The 17,662-nt window shown below is 34.0% G+C and overlaps 1 protein-coding gene across 1 annotated transcript; it reads right to left on the bottom strand.

Moving 5' to 3' along the window:
• Positions 1-4,177: 4,177 nt before the first annotated feature.
• Positions 4,178-13,523, bottom strand: LOC106054976 (glyoxylate reductase/hydroxypyruvate reductase-like). Its single transcript, XM_013211072.2, has 4 exons — positions 13,389-13,523; positions 11,145-11,360; positions 8,741-8,911; positions 4,178-6,626 (listed from the first exon to the last, which is right to left on the bottom strand). Exons 2-4 carry the CDS (start codon positions 11,353-11,355, stop codon positions 6,028-6,030), a joined length of 981 nt encoding a protein of 326 aa, XP_013066526.2. The 5' UTR covers positions 11,356-11,360; positions 13,389-13,523; the 3' UTR covers positions 4,178-6,027.
• Positions 13,524-17,662: the final 4,139 nt, after the last annotated feature.

Below are 17,662 nucleotides of genomic sequence, written 5' to 3'. Positions count from 1 at the left end.
TAAAACAGCATTGAAGCAACACAATATATAAAACAGCATTAAAGCAACACAATATATAAAACAGCATTGAAGCAACACAATATATAAAACAGCATTAAAGCAACACAATATATAAAACAGCATTGAAGCAACACAATATATAAAACAGCATTAAAGCAACACAATATATAAAACAGCATTGAAGCAACACAATATATAAAACAGCATTAAAGCAACACAATATATAAAACAGCATTAAAGCAGGCATGCTGACAAAAAGACCTTTGTAAACATAGAGAGCTATACAGAGACAAACACAGAAAAACTTTCTTTACAAATATCTTTCGCGCATGTAAACAAAGTGCCTCCATTTAAGCCCCTCCCCCCCCAAAAAAAAAAAAAAAAAAAAAACAAACAAGGTAATAACCTTTGTAAATGTTAACTTTAGATCACATGTACACAATTTACTTTTTTTTTTTTTTTTTTTTTTTTTTTTTTACAAAACTTGTATCAACTCACTCTGTCTGTCGGTCTGTCTGTCTGGTAATAAGCTCGTACACGTTATTTTTCCCTCACCCATTTTCGGATCAAGTTGAAACTTTGAACAATTATTCATTGGCGTAGACAAGACGTGAATCAGTTTTGCAAAATTAAACAATTTGTTTGTGATACAATGGAAATAAATCATTCAGTATTCACATACATAGCTCTATATGTAGGGTTTCGTCCTCTTAGATAATTGAACTCTTATCTCTACCACACACATTGTTGGATCGAGTTGAAAGAATCAATTATTTATCGTGCCTGGCAAAAGTAACTATCAACTCCGCTGTATTTCCTTAAATGAAATGTTTTAATTACTTTCTGTATTATTTATTACTTTTTTTCCTTAGTTTGTTTTTAACCGCCCACATTTATTGAAGAAAAAATTACTAGGTTCAATGACAAGGGAGAGAATAAAATAATTTCAAAACATTCATGCGTTGCGAAGTAGCTTCCCCTACCTTTATGTATAGCGTTCATATTTTAAAAAAAAATTAATGATAAATTTTAAAAGATTTGCAGTCATCTGCAGCAATCATACAGCAGACACACACACACACACTCCCATCACAAATATGAAATTGAACCCTGTGCTTTAAGAATGTAATTTTAAATGTCTTCTCCATCATCGATACTGTTTGTTATCTGGATCCTCATTTTTAGACATTCTTCATTAATTTGTTTGGGTCACGTTACTTTCATATTTATACAGACAATTATGATGCTCACAGTAATGACATTATATGTCTATGGTAGTGACTCAATGTGAATGTATGTTCGATATATGAGTAGCTCCACTGGTGCTGATTAAAATGTGTAATGAGATAAATTAATGAAACTATTTATTGGAAGTCCTCATAGACCCCTGGGAGTCTATGTAGACCCTATGACAAAATTCTTGTTTTGTTCATGTAAATAAGACCTACTGTTGAATGTTTATGGGAGGCTACTACTGAGAGTTTACTGTAAAGATCGTATACGTTTATAAACAAGGGTAAAACACAGTGACTTCAGCCATTAATACACAAATAGCCTTGTCCTTGGTTCCACCAGTTCCCCCCCCCCCCCAAAACGCTTATTATAGACCAACGACAGCATCTCGTGTCTTTCCAAGTTCCAGTGAACTAATAGTTCCAGAAAGCTCAGCCTATTTCTAAATACCTCTGGTCGATGTAATCTGCCTCTTTCTATTCACAGCGTGTTTCTATCCAATGCTGAATAGAGCGCTTTTATACCCACCACAAACACAGGAGCTGGGCATGGATACAACAGTCCTCACTAGGAGACTCAGTCAGACTTCATGATGTTTACTTAAAACATTTCTCCAGGAGTTAAATATGTTTTGAACAGAATGGACGACAATCTACCAGTATTACAAAGCTAGCATTGTTTGTAGCTTTTATATATTAAAAAAACTTTGCAAGATATAGACTTGGGTAGGCTATATAATGTGAGATTTTAAATGGTCTAGAAGACTAAGAATTTAGTGAAATAATGTGACGCGTGGTCGAGAGACCAAGTGCGCTTGAACTTGGCTTGGCTATCTAGAAGGGGGCTCGAGGTTCGACACCCGACATGGGCAGAGTTGTGTTTACTGAGCGCCTAAAGGCAGCACGGAAAACCAACTCCTAGAAACTTCCCCCCCCCCCCACCACTGGTCCACATGAGATTGGACCAAAAGCGCTCTGAGCATGCTATAAGCAATATAAGCTATATGAAAGCTATAATAATAATAATAATATTGAAGTGTCATAGACTTAGTGAAATAATGTCACATAGCGAAGGGTGTTGTATATTAAAGACTTAGGGATATAATGGGTGATTTTGATTGCTCTTCAACATGACAAGGGAAGTAAGATGCTTAATTTAAAGTACTTATTTTTGATCAGGTATTTAGGTTGTACCAAGTTTAACCTAACTTTTAATAGAAGCCCTGGCATTTGTAAGTAATTAATGTTCATTTGTTGCTATGCTGGACACAGGCCACTGTAATTAAAAGTTGTCCATAGCATTACATTGACATCCTTCAGTCAATGTTGTAGTCCCTCAATGATTTCTTTGTGTACAATGTGACTTTTTTCCCTTTACTTGTGTGGAAGGTTTTTAAATTGAGAAAGAAAGAAAAATCCATCATAACTATAGTATATAACCATGTGGATTAATAAAGCTGTCTTAGGCTTATTTTCTAATAGAAAGAACTCCCTTTAAATCAATATTTCTTTTAAGATCTATAAGGACATAATAATAAGGATTGGTTTAAGTGTATACAATTAAACATGAAAACAAAATACTTTATACATTTATTATTTTTGAAAGACAATGTTAAAGTTCTTTGAATTATTTGAATTGTAAATAAAACAATTACAATTCTTGACTTACAGAAAGCGGCTTATTAAAAATTGATTACAAAACAATTTCTGGTTAGAAAAATTATATAGTAATAGGAAAGTCTGGAATACAAAGCCCCTTCTGTCCAATCATGTCATTCTTAAAAACACAATCGGCCAAAAAATAAAACACAATAATATTGTAATATAAATACAAGAAAAAATTATACATTCTTATTTCATGAGCTTGGACATAAAAGTGCATAAACTTTTCTATTCAAATCCCATAGATCACATGTAATTTGCAGAAAAAAAGCCAGACAATTTGTTTTTGTGTTAAGTTGATGCTCTAAGGTTTAAAATCACTCTATTCTTGTGGATCCCTGAGCAAGGTCCCATTACCCAAAGCACAAGACTTCTAGACAATATTTTGGTGTAAACATAACACTTTTCAGATAATTAGACATTAATGCTTTATATGGAGACAGACTGTACATGCTGGGACAATCATCGCTGAGAGCAAAAGAAACGAAGTGACCTTTAATCAAGAGGATAAAAAAAGAAAGCTGCCCTGTCAGCTAGCCCTGAATCAGATGCATTCACATGCACGAATTGTGGCTAAGTCTGCCGCTCTAGAATTGGCTTGATTAGCCACACCAGATTCTGCCCCGTCTCAAGACGAAACCAAGACCAGTGACTCATCTGGGCGCATCCATTGCCTTCCGAGACAAAAAGGAGCCATATAATTCTTAAAATAAAAGATACACACATAATGACAATCAGTATTATGTTTATTGAACATCAACTATAATTAATGTTCTTAATTGATATGTGATCACATTTCCATATGAATTCAAAGCTCACGTTAATTTAATCTCATCTAACATTTGCAAGGTCAAAGACAGCTGAGAGTAAAGAGAGGGTAGTGAGCTGTGTCTGCTGAAGCTATGAACTAGCTTTTTTTAGCCAAACGACAGAAAACAAAATATTCTTACTCTAAGCATTCCATGACGCATTAATTTCCAACTAAATGAAGGAGAAAATGAGAGGAGGTTCTGAAACAGTCGAGACACCAGAGCATGTCTACTATGACTAGAAGCCTGCATAATGGATCAACAGGACCAGTGGCGTAGCTAGGGTGGGGGTGGGTGGGGCAGAATTTGAAAATCCCCACTTGGGGGGGGGGGGGGGGGGGGGGGGGGGCGCCCAAATGAGTGTTCATAATTGTTTTTTTACATTAAATATTAAATAGTACGCAAAATGCAGGGACACTCAAACAGGTCAGGCCCCCCAAATGAGGGCAAATTTCTAGCTACAGCACTACTTGTCAAGTAGCTAGCCTCCAAGATACCCCTAAATTAAATAGAGCACTGTCTTGGCTGCAAACTAAAGTGCACTCATCACCAAGACAGGACAATTTATATGAACCATTGATGATTGAATGTAGAAAGATTAAGATGAAGAAAAAGTTATGTTTAATGTTTTCTCTGAGTATTTTTCTCTATTTTTTAAAAAGAGTGAGAAAGAATCTCAAACAAAGAAATATTTAAGTCTCCAAGTAAGAAAGTCAAAAGTAAGAAGATAAATATTACTAGCTCAAAGTATTTGTCTAAAACAGTGTTTCCCAAAATGTCCTTCACCGAATCCTAGTGTTCCACGATGCCTGAATAGGTGTTCCGCCAACTACTGCAATAATTAACAAGTAGGCCTCCACGTTAATTAATCTCTCTAAAAAAATAAGCAAAGTGTTCCGCTAAATACTCAGAATAAGCGAAATGTTCCGTTACGAAAAAGTTTGGGAAACACTGTTCTAAAACAATACTAAACATTTTTTCTACCATTTAATTCAGACAAAAAAAAAGGTAAAAAAATGTAAACATGAAAATAAAAATCTCACTACTACTTAAATAGTAATAACAATGTTTCAAAATAAAAATAAAATATTAAAAGTGCTTTTTATCCTAGTGAATTATAAGATCAACAATGTAGAACTGGCTGACTAGATAATCTACAAAAACAGACAATGTAACACTTCAATAGCCTCTGAATAACAAAGATAAATTATGTGAAAAATATTATCAAACAACAATTCTGACTAACTTAAACATATTTCACTGCAATATTTTTAAAAATTGACCAAAATAGACCTTATATAGACAAACTAATACATCTACTTTGACATCCATAATAAATGATATTTGATGGTCCAAGATGTAGAATATGGTGGATTTAAAAATTTTGCTTTTGAATAATAAAAATAGTCCAAAAGAAAAATCCAGTAAATATGATAACTATTTCAAAAACTCATTGCAAATAATTTGTGCTTTGCTAAAAAAATTTCATATCATTTCAAATGAAAAATAGGCTTAAAATTACATTGAAAGTAAAGTAAGTTCTTTGAAACAACATTCAAAGACCGCATCGCAAACCAAGAGATTAGAGACAGGGTTACTGCAGCGATCGGACCCCATGATGACCTTCTCACTATAGTAAAAAAACACAAGCTTAAAATCTATGGCCATATTACAAGATCTTCGGGGCTTGCAAACACCTTCCTTCAGGGAACAATACCAGGAAAAGAAGAGGAGTCCGACAGAGAAAGCGATGGGAGGACAACATTAAAGAATGTACGGGCCTGCCATTGAAAGAGGTTCTAACTAAGGCAAAAGACAGGGAGGAATGGAGAAAGGTGCCCCAACGGTCCAACAGACTAAGGGATAGGTAAAGGTAAGTTCCCCTTACAGACCTTGCGATCTATAAGAAACTGCCATCACTTTCCCCAACTAATGTCAGGTGCTGGGTAAACTCAGAGGCACCCAAAGATACCAGAATTTACCAAAAAAACAGTCTTCATCAGGATTCAACCCGGGACCTCTCTGGAAGCCAAGCACTTTACTGCATCTCCAAAAGTAACATTGAAATAAAGTTTTTGAAAGTAAGAAAAAAAAGTCTTCAGAAATTTCTGAATATAAACTCATTTTCTTTTTTTCTTTCTGTAAATAAACCAACACCTGATAAGAATTTTGTTTTTACTAGGAATACATATTTTAAGATAAATTAGCATCTGCATAACTTGGTGACTTTGAGAAAACCATACAAAAATGATATAATACTGAATAATTGATTATTACACCTAATTAAATGCCAACATATAAATAATAATTAAATAATTTCATAATCAACATGGACAAGGCAAAGGTTTTTCAGTCAATCCAGCCAATATATTATCCACAGTCAAGGAACACATTGCCATACGAGTTTCTATTGTTCCGCTGGCAATATGGGGGGTTATCAAGCAGTTCTTCAGTGTCAAAAGCTTATGATCTATAGGAAGGGGCTCTGGGGTTGTGACGTCCAAACCAGCTGCCCCAATTTTATGTGTGGACAGGGCATCGTACAAGGCATCTTGATCTACCAGGGCACCCCTGGTCACATTGATAAATACAGAGTCCTTTTTCATTCTAGCAAACGCCTCAGCATTGAAGAGTTTCTGGTTCCTGGCATGTACAGAACAAGTAGCTATGACAAAGTCTGAAGTCTCCAGAAGCTCACTGAAACTAACAAACTCAGCTCTGACTTTAGCTGCTTCTGGTTTCACTGAGTTTCCAGAGTAGAGAATCCGAAATGGTTCAAAGGCAGATAGCCTTTTCGCTGTAGCTAATCCGATTCTGCCCAATCCCACAATTCCAATTACAGACCCAGAAACTTGCTTTCCGCACATCCACAGGGCACTGTCCCATTTGGTGCCCCAGGCACCAGTTTTCACAGACTGCATGGCTGAAAAACAAAATTGTCTATGCATTAACAATATTTGACTATTACCTCCTTTATATTTTTACTAATACTTATGGGAAGCGTGGTCGAGAGGCCAAGTGCGCTTGAACTTGGCTTGGCTTGGGTACCTAGAAGGGGGCTCGAGGTTCGACACCCAACTCGGGCAGAGTTGTGTTTACTGAGCGCCTAAAGGCAGCACAGAAAACCAACTCCTAGATACCCCCTCCCCCCCACTGGTCCACAAATGAGATTAGACCAAAAGCGCTCTAAGCATGAAAGTAGCGCTATATAAAAGCTATAATAATAATGGACCAAGTAAAAAACAAAAATTAGAACTAACAATAAAATTTGAGATAGAACAAAGTAAACTATATTGTTACTCCCCCACTTTTGCCCCTTCATCTCTAAAATTCAAAATTCTGGCTATTCAAAAGTATAAAGAGTTTATAAAATTCTAAAATGCCTATAGATACAGACTTACAAGACAGAGCACAAAATGTTCTTCAACATCTATTTGGAATTATGTTACTCACTAAAGAATAATAGATGTAAATAAAAAATGGAATATTTTTAAACCAGACCAATCCTCCTCCATGGCTGAGTCTCATAACATTCCTGGATACCTATAAAGGGGGCTTTAGTTTGAATCCCAACACAAGTTGAACTCCTAGAGGCAGCACAAAACTCAGATTCCCAGATTCCCCCTCCCCCAACGGCTGCACAAGAGATCAGACTAGAGAACACTAAATCTGCATAGCATGAGGTGTGCGCAATTTAAAAAAAAAAAGGTAACAAAACAGTAATCTACAATAGTTGTTCTGATTGATTTTTTTTTTCATATGGAAATTATAGAATTTGTTCAATGTGTAAAAATTATTTTAATTTTTCTAAATTATTTTACAAGATGTTAAGATCTATATAATAATATGTAAAAATTGTGTATCTAATGCAGTATCTAGAAAAAGAAGTAAAGTTTCCCTTTTAGACCTTGTCATCTATAGGGCAGATGATGTAAAAGTTGTCTGTTTCTATGGCTCAAAGTAAACAAGGGTGTTATGTGGCCAGCACAATGAATAACCGCCTTTACTTTTCCCCAGCTAATATCAGGTACTCATTAGTGGTGGTGGTTTACAGTGGTTTAGAGGCACACTAAAGATCCTGAAATTGAAAATCTCAGTCTTCATCAGCATTTGAACTTGCAACCCCCCAGTCCATAAGCCAAGCACTTTACTACTCAGCCACTGCCCTTCCTATGGAGTACCTACAATGTAAATATATATTACTTAGAAGTTGATAAAAGCTTTTATTCTTGTAATGCATAATGCAAGCAATGGCCCATTAGATATTAAATATATACCAGTGCCAGTAATTGGTTGTAAAACGTCAATGTTTAAGATTTAAGAATATATGGATCAAGCATTTGTCAAAGTTTTCTTTCAAACAAAATTTTTAAAAAATGTAATTCAGTTACAAAAAAAAAAAGAGGGATGTGCTGACTGAGTGGTGAACAGGTTGGCTTCAGAATCAAGGTGTCTCGGATTTAACTCAGTAAAGACAAGGATTTTGAACTTCATGATTTTCACAAACCACCGAGTCCACCCCAATGGATTTTTGGTCATTAAGCTGGCCAATTGACATCCATTTAATTATACATTAAACTCTGAACCATTATCTTCAAACACAAAACAAAATCTAATTAAATACTTAGAAAGACACAAAAATAAATGCACATTCCTCATTCCATATGCTAAGACAAATTTGAATAAATGCTCCTTCTTCCCTAGTGCTATTAGAGCATGGAATGGGTTACCTGAGCCAGCCAGGAAAACCAGTGACTTGGCAGAATTTAAGTCATTGGTTAATATGCCTGACTATATAGAGATGCATGACGCGTAGGACGTAATCATCTTCTTTTTTGAAGTTACATCTGTATTTTATAAGATAAAAGGAAGAAGCTTAGCTTAATATCATCTGCCCTATAGATTGCAAGGTCTGAAAAGGGTATTTACTTTAAATAAAAAATAAGGTATATTATTTTGTTTCTTAATTTAAACTATTAAACAATTAAATATGATTAAAAGAGTAACCAAAAAAATATATATATCAATGACAACAACCTTCATCTAATCGTCTTGCCGTCGCCAGCATCAAACTGATGGTCATCTCAGCAACAGCCTTTGTCACTGTATCAGCAACATAGCCGACTTTAATGCCTCGCCTACGACACTCATTTAAGTCAATGTGACCCAGACCAGCTGATGCAGTTGCAATGACTTTTAACTGAGGACCTAGATAAAATAAAATATACAAATAAAACTTCAGAATAAAAAAACATTTTTGTTCATTTTTTGAAGTTAAATTAGGAATATTTATAGAACAACGGTTTCCTAATTATCAGTTAAATTTGGTACTTTTATAGTTGCATTTATAGTTGCATTTATAGTTGCATTTATAGTTGTACTTATAGTTGCATTTATAGTTGCATTTATAGGTGCATTTATAGGTACATTTTTAGGACAAAGATTCTCTTTTCAAATGGCTTATTGGACGTATATTTAAAGTTTGACAATGACATTGATAACAAATCCGGTCTTTTCAAAGGAAATACAAGATTTGATCTCTTACTCAAAGTTGAACAATGACCAAGAATAAGAACATTTTATTGAGACCAACAAGTCTTGGGTTGAAAGAATGGATGCCTGGTCATGAAGTACGTGCTCTGGACTTTTGTCTTGATAGCCATAGGTTCCAACACTATCAGCTTCCATTCTATGCTGTATTACAGTAGGTCTATCTTATCTTATAAATTACAGATGTTACTTCAAAAGAAAAGATGATTAAGTCCTACACATGTCCCTGTGTCAACCTTGTCATGCATGTTAATCAGTGACTTAAACTCTGCCAAGTCATTCGTTTCCCTTGTTGATTCAGGCAATGCATTCCATTCTGAAATAGCACTAGGGAAGAAGCACTTGTACAATTTTTTCCCATCTTATGGAATAAGAAATCTGCATAAGACATAATCTTAATTTCTGAAAGAATGTCCAAAACTTACAAGTCATGTTTGATGGAAACTGGAAAGTTCATAGACTGGAAAGTGAGATTCACACGTTCAACCAGCTAATTTAGATAAGCTTACTTTTTAGGGGGAAGAGTAGCAGTGGTGTAGCAATTAAGAGATTTGAGGGTGGGAGGGCGAGGGTTGACCTCTTTACGGGCCCCTGCATTTTGACATTCAACACCATGGTCTGAGATAATAATTATGAAAACAAGGCTTGTCTTCGAGTTTGAAGATAATATGTAGTGTAAAAACAAATTTCAAAAACTCATTGAGGGGGGCCCAGGGGTATTTTCAAATGTGGGCCCCTTTCCCACCCTAGCTAATCCACTGAAGAATAGAAATGGTTGGTTGTTGTCAGTGTTTACTTTACTGTTAGGATTTTTTTTCCTTTTTTAGTTAAGTGAAAACTAAGCAAGGGACCAAGTGGTTAAGTGTTTGACTTCTGAACGGAGGGGCCTTAAGTTAGAACTTTGAATTTATCCATATTTAGATCGCTCTGAGTCCACCCAACACTACTGTGTACCTAACATTATTTTCCAGTACTTGAGTTTGGTGGCCTCAGACGAGTAAAAAAAAAAAATTTTTTAAATTAAATATCCCAGTCTATAGAGAATTTGGAACCCGAGATCCCTCAGTTTAGAAGCCAAGTGCGTTAACTCTTTCAGTGCAGTGTTACTCTCCGGGAGTATCTTGGTATATAATATTTATTTTTAATGTTAGCATTTTTAGTTCTCTTTCTTTTTTTTTTATTTTCTGGATTTGAGAGTGATTGTTCTTTTTATTTTTATTTTCTGGATATGAGAGTGATTGTTCGTTTTTTTTTTGTTTTTTTTTGTAAATTGGATGCAGGACCAAGATGTTTTGTTTTAAAAAAAAGACAACATTAATTTGCGTTTACGGATCCTCTTTTATTTCTTGGGACCCAAAAAATGTTAATAATTCAATTTCTTGTTTGTTTGTTTTACATGTTTCGGATGTTCCTTCAGAGTTGAAGATAGTTTACTTCCTAGTCCAAACCTCCCGCAGTGCATTTGTTCATCTTTAATGAAATAGAAGTGATAAAATGTGTTTAGTTTTTTGATTTTTTAATATTTATGGATTAAATGTTTAATAAAAAGGTAGAATTTTTCAGTATATAGATTTTGTAATAAATTTTTCATATATTTCCTTTTCTGTGCTCAGTTTAAAATTCATTTTTAAAAAATTTTGATGAATAATTTATTTTATTTATTACACTTTCATAGCCTATTCATTTTCCTGTAAAATAAAATTAAATATGTTAGATTATATTATGAACTTAAAAAATAACATTACTAACTCTAACTCCCTTGAAAATTTGTGTTCGTCCCGGAAAATTCAATTTTTTTCAATCAAAATAATTAGCACTAAAAGAGTTTGCCTCTCAGCCATTATGCCCCATTATGTTAATTTATTGTTTAAAATAGCAATATTTGTAAAACCTGCTATGTCCAATACTTTGTTGTCAATTGTGATAGATGGAATAATAATCACAGCATCTGCTCCAGGGAGAGCCTTCAAGAACTCTTCTTGTGTAGTAAAGCTGTCACTTCCCAAGACTTTCACTTGACAATGCTCTTTAAGGCGCAACAATATCTCTGGTGGCCACTGGTGGGACACCAATACCTTGGGTTTTATATTTAAATTACTCATGGTATCTAAAAAAAAACAATAATAATAATAATAATAAACAACTTTGTAGTTCAATCAAGAAGAACATTTATCTTATCATATCAAATACAGATGTGTAATAAGAAATACATCCTACGGGTGTTTGTAGGTCAATCTATTATAGTTATGCATGTTAATCATGCATATGCAATTACTTCAACTCTGCCAATTCATTGGTTTTCCTGGCTGACTCATGCAACCCTTTCCATGCTCTGATAGCACTATGGAAGAAGGAGCATTTGTCCAATTTGTCCTGGCATATTGAAATAGTAATGTGCCGTTAACTTTGTGTCTTTCTGGGTATTTTATTAGATTTTGTTTTTGTATTTGAAGATTATGGTTCAGTGATTTATGTATAATTGCTACTTTACTTTTAAGTCTTCTATTCTGAAGGGTTTCTAAATTTAGAGATTTTACTGAAGGTGTTACTCTAATCAAATGTGAATATTCATGTTTTTATGAATCTCCCTGCTCTATTTTGTGTCTGTTCCAGTTTCTTAATGTTTTCTTGAGTTGAGGCTCCCAAACAGAGGACGCATATTTTATTAATGGTCTATACAGTATCTAGATAGTATTGTTATGGCACCATTAGGAATAAATTATTTGTTTTGAAAATAGGGGAAGTTTTTACTTAGTGACAATGAGGTGACTAGTAAAATAAGGATAGGGTTTTGGAGTCAAAATGAAACAGACTGCGTTCATAACAACGTAGAAATACGTAGCATTTTATAAAAGGATAGAAGTAGATGACATTCGACAGTTCCTTTCATCGCTATTAAACTAGTTTAACATTTAATATCAGTGGCTACTAACTTCTATTGATTGTTCGGCCTTTTGCCGGTGTTATCGGATTCTGCATTTCGTTGAGTGTTACCTCCATTTGGTTTATAACTTTAATTGCATTAGAAACAGCAGAAGCACCTAACAGTATATAGGCAGCCATGATGATATATGAGCTTAATTTTTTATTCTTATTGCCTCAGTGAAGACCTAACTTACTGCCTATTACTGGCCCGAATTGCTCACGACCTTCTGAAAAAAAAAGCAAGGTTTTGACTGTATAACCATATTATATTACGAGATCCATAGGACAGTCACAAATTCACATTGCTAAGACCACTCTTCAATGATTCTATGATTCTTCTATATAGAACAGAACCAAGGAAAGGGAGATGCAAACAAAACTCAAGAGAAGTAATGGGAAGACTGTCAAGGAATGGAAATTCGGGATGCCACATTACCATAGCTGCATAGATTTAGATCTAGACTAGATTCTAGATCTAGATTTACTATAATAGATTGTCTAGAATATAGATTCTTGATCTCTAGATCTATATATTTATAGATCTAAACATACATATAGACTCTATAGGATTATCTATAGTAGATCTACATTATATTATATAGATCTATTTTAATATAATATTAAATTATTATGGCATTATGCTCTAGTCTAGGCAAAACTAGACTATAACTATAGCCTACTCACTATAGAGTATAGGCTATAGCCAGATAGGCAGCTAGAATCATAGATCTAGATAGATCTAGACTATAATCTACAAAATCAGACTACACACCGTTACTCACTTACTGCGTTAGACGTTACTTCAAAAAACTTATTAAAAAGATGATTATATTGACAATATTGTTACGACATCCATCTACTAGTATCTAGAATAGATCTCTTAATTTAACTATAAACTAGGCCATATAGATCTAGTCATTCTAGTCTACATCCCAGCTGAGTCGGCCTGAATTTGGCTGAATGACACTACTAGATTTACTAGAATCAAGAATGAGAATCTTCAATCTAATTGAACTATTCAACTAATTACTAATTGACTGTCTGAGTCACACTAGTCACAGTCTCACAGTGGACCTGAGTGGATGACAGTCATACAGTTACAGTGCGCCTTTCGTAGTCAAGTCAACTCCACTAGAAAATGAAATAGATCTATTTCCAACAAATAGATCGAGACTCTATATTAGGTTTTATCACTTAGAAGTACACTTACTAATTTAGATCTTAGATATATTAGATCTAACTGTATGGAGATAATCATGCAGGAACAAACTGTTCTGACTTTTGCTAGCAGTTCTGTATTACGGGTCAAAGGTTAGATTAGATAGAAACAATACTTGATCCATATTCGCTCTTTTTTTCAGTGAAACACGGAAAGGTCCATCTTATGATGAGGCAGTGTTTCTCAAACTGATAGAGAGGGGAAAAAAAGGGGATAGGACACATTTAAATTTTTAATATAGATCTATTAACCGAATAAAGACAACAATATTACATAAGTTTATTTAAAAAATAATTTAAATCTATATGAGACTTTTTTGAAGTAACGTCTGTAAAATATAAGATAAGACTAATAAATAAATGTCGTTTATTTTATAAGTAGCGTTTCTAAGAGCCTTTTAAAATGTAGACTTATTGAAGTAACGTCTGTATTATACAAGATAAAAACGGAAATTCATGTATCGCAATTTCCGTACAATAGACAGGGACTAGTAAACATAGTCATAGTGCTCTTATATTTGGTTTATAATTATAATTACCGATAAATATGTACCAGATTTCCATTTGCTCCTTTAACATGTAGACTATATTGTTTAAGCTAGCAGTAAATCCTTCTAGAGTTTCTAGTATGCTATGTTCTAGGAAAATATTTTAAAAGTACTGAGTAGATAATGCATTTTAGTCTATTTAAAATTGAGTTGAGCTTAGATAAACCTAACTGTTGGAGAAGCAACATAGTTCTTTCTTTATATAACGAGGAAAATGTTAAACACTATGTATGAAAAGCCTTCTAGACTGCTGTTAAGAGTATATGTTTATAATATTCCGTCTCTATTAAAATCAAACGTATTGTCCTTTTTTTTTTTTTTCAGATTTAATCTTTTTTATTGATTTGTACATGTCATTGATAATGAATAATCGTGCAAAGTTTCAACTTGATCCGAGAATGAGAAGTGGGAGATTTCACCCAGATAGACAGACGGACATAGTGAGTTGATTAAGTAAAGTTTCCCCTTTCAGAACTTGCGATCTATGGGGCAGATGATGTTGATTTAAGCTGTGTAAATTAAGGATCTTTTCGATTTCTTTTTGTAATTTAAAATATATTTTTTACTGACACAAACTGACTTTCTCAACAATAAATGGGAATCAAATTGGAGCATGTCTTTCCACCCAGAAAAATGTCAGTTGTTAAGTGTAACAAAAAAACTAAAACAAATTAATTCCACTTATCTTATTCATGGCAAACCAGTAACACAGACTAAAAACGCAAAATACCTAGGTGTTATAATAAATGAAAAACTGTCATGGAATCCACATATTGATGAAACTATAAAAAAAAAATTCAACAAAGCATTAGGGTTTATTAAAAGAATTTTCTATAAATCAAATAAGAACATAAAACTAAAATGTTATTTAACCTTGGTTAGGCCAATAATAGAATATGCATCCTCCGTTTGGGACCCCTCAACTCAAGAAAACATTAAGAAACTGGAACAGACACAATATAGAGTAGTGAGATTCATAACAAACGAATATTCACATTTGACTAGAGTAACACCTTTAGTAAAATCACTAAATTTAGAAAGCCTTAAGAACAGAAGACTCAAAAGTAAAGTAGCAATTATACATAAAACACTGAACCATAATCTTCAAATACAAAAACAAAATTTAATAAAATACTCTGAAAGACACAAAGATAAAGGCACATTCCTCGTCCCATATGCTAGGACAAATTTGTACAAATACTCCTTCTTCCCTAGTGCTATTAGAGCATGGAATGGGTTGCCTGAGCTAGCCAGGAAAACTAGTGATTTGGCAGAATTTAAGTCATTGGTTAATATGCAAGACTAAATGCATGACTTCTTTTTTGAAGTAACGTCTGTATTATATAAGATAAGAAGATAAGAGAAACAAAAAATAGTTTTTTACTTATATACATATAATATGCATTTTTTTTATTCAGCATTGAAAAATTCTTTCATCACCAATAAATACTCAAAACATAAGCAAGTTTAATGGTTTCCAATCAGCTCATATTGAGTACGCTCAACTTAAAAAAAATATATCTTTGGAGGTAAAGGATAAAAACATATTTTAATGTTTTTTGTTTTACTATATACCTTGGCTAGGAAGATCTCTAGTGCAGTGGTTCGCAACCTTTTAAGTTCGGCGACCTCTTTTAACAATCCCCTACTCTGCCGCGACCTCCACCCACCCACACACAAACATACAGCAATAGAAGAGTAGATAACAATCCATATTTTCGATTTTCTTAGGCGACCCCTGGCAAATGGTCAAACGACCCCCAAAGGGGTCGCGACCCACATGTTGAGAACCCCTAATCTAGTGCCATACAAGGTCAACATGCATCCTTTTGGTTATTCCGATCTCAAACCGTTTTTTTTATAACGAAAACGAAAGTAAATTTATATTGTTGTTTGGTTGTTTGGTTTATATGTGCCATATTGGGCCATCTCTTTTCTAATCTATTTTTAGCACTTTTTTCAATGCAAATGATTTATCTGCAACATTTAGTTTCGAATTGATTTCTTGACCCGATTTGCATTGTCTTCTATAAAATCGATGCCTTGTGCAAACCTGAGATAGAAAATCAGTCCGCCGTTTATGTTCATGCTAGGGTAAAATCTTTTTAGTAATTTTATCATGATAAAGAACTGCATGACTAAATGCATGACGCGTAGGACGTAATCAGCTTTTTTGATGTAACGTCTGTTTTATATAAGTTCTTGGAAAATAGTAAAAGTATCCTAGGAGAGATGCATGCTTGCAGTACTCCAATATTTGGGATAAAGCCAATTGTTGCCATGTCTACATAATTCCTCGCTAATAATTGTCTCGACCACCATTGTTGGCCTCTTTTTAATATAAACATATCAACTCACTCTTGAAGAGACTTGACCATTTATAACTGCATTTAAAAAGCGATAATGGTAACATTAACAAAGATACCCCGTCTTCCTCCCCCAACCCTTTTCCAACTGGTTCAGGCCAGTGATTGGATTGTAGCCCATTGTGAAAGCTAAACGCATGAAATAGCGCTTAACAAAAAATAATTGGTAGGCCTAACCAAGATTACAAAGAGAGTTTGTGTTATCACACACACAAACTCATAAAGTCAAATACGCGGGGCCGCCTCTGAGTTTGTGTGATAGCACAAACTCTCTTTGTAATCTTTTTTTTTTTTTTTATATTTGTTAGAACGTTTTTCTTGTTTGCGTGTTATGTTGTACACTTTTAGTCATTTCAAATAATTGTTTTCGTTTCTAAATAATTACGAGTACGATTTTACTGTAGCTATTTCTTTTTTGTCGATATCTCATTTAGCCTGTAAGTCTTTCTTTATTCTTTATATAGCAATGTAATACGTTACATTAACCAAGTTCAGCTCTCGATACTTTATCAGACTTAACATATTATGACAAGTTCGAATGATTACTATTATATGTAAGATGTAGGTCGATAGTAGGTAATGCTAGGGTCGATTTGGGCACCATGTCCGCCCTTGCGCTGGAGTAATTGTTGACTTTTTAATGTTTACTACTCTCAAAGTCTCGCCAAATGTCGCAAGTACCTTAGGAATGTTACACATTTTAAGCGTGATTATTTTGAGTATAGTCTTAGTCTTTACGACTTTTGAAAATCGATAAAAATCCAAATTTCTCATATAAATAGTAAAGTTCCCATTTCAAACCTTGTGGTCTATAGGGCTGATGATGTAAAGGCCATCTGTTTCTGTGGCCTACGGTTAACGAAGGTGTCAAGTGGTCAGCACAACAACCAACCGCCTTTACTTTTCCTAAAAATCCCGAAATTAAAAATCTCATCCGGACTCGAACCCGAGACCCCCGGTTTGGAAGCTAATTTATGCACTGTTCACCCACCGCGCTTCCAAATTTCTCATATAAACCTGACATTTAATGTTTAAAAAAAAACACTTTGGTTTGATCGTATATTTTGTGTGCAGCTGTTTAATTAATTTTCTGTTATAATGTTTTCTTATTGGTAATGCCAACATTATAAGACAATTTCCTTAATGATAATATGATTATTGTCATACACCTATGATTATTACATTGGTCTTTATTGACCTAGCACTAGAAGTGGTCACCGTTAGTTTTATGTAACCTGTGCGATCATTTCTCGGTCCTTCTGACAAGTAAAGATTTCCATAAAAGAAGTATTGAAAATATTGGGTCTTCTGAAAGAGAATCCGTTTGTTCTAATCCTATTTAAGTAAATCTT

This window comes from Biomphalaria glabrata, chromosome 11 (assembly GCF_947242115.1).
Source record: "Biomphalaria glabrata chromosome 11, xgBioGlab47.1, whole genome shotgun sequence".
NCBI lineage: Eukaryota > Metazoa > Mollusca > Gastropoda > Planorbidae > Biomphalaria > Biomphalaria glabrata.
This window is presented reverse-complemented; position numbering and strand designations above follow the sequence as displayed.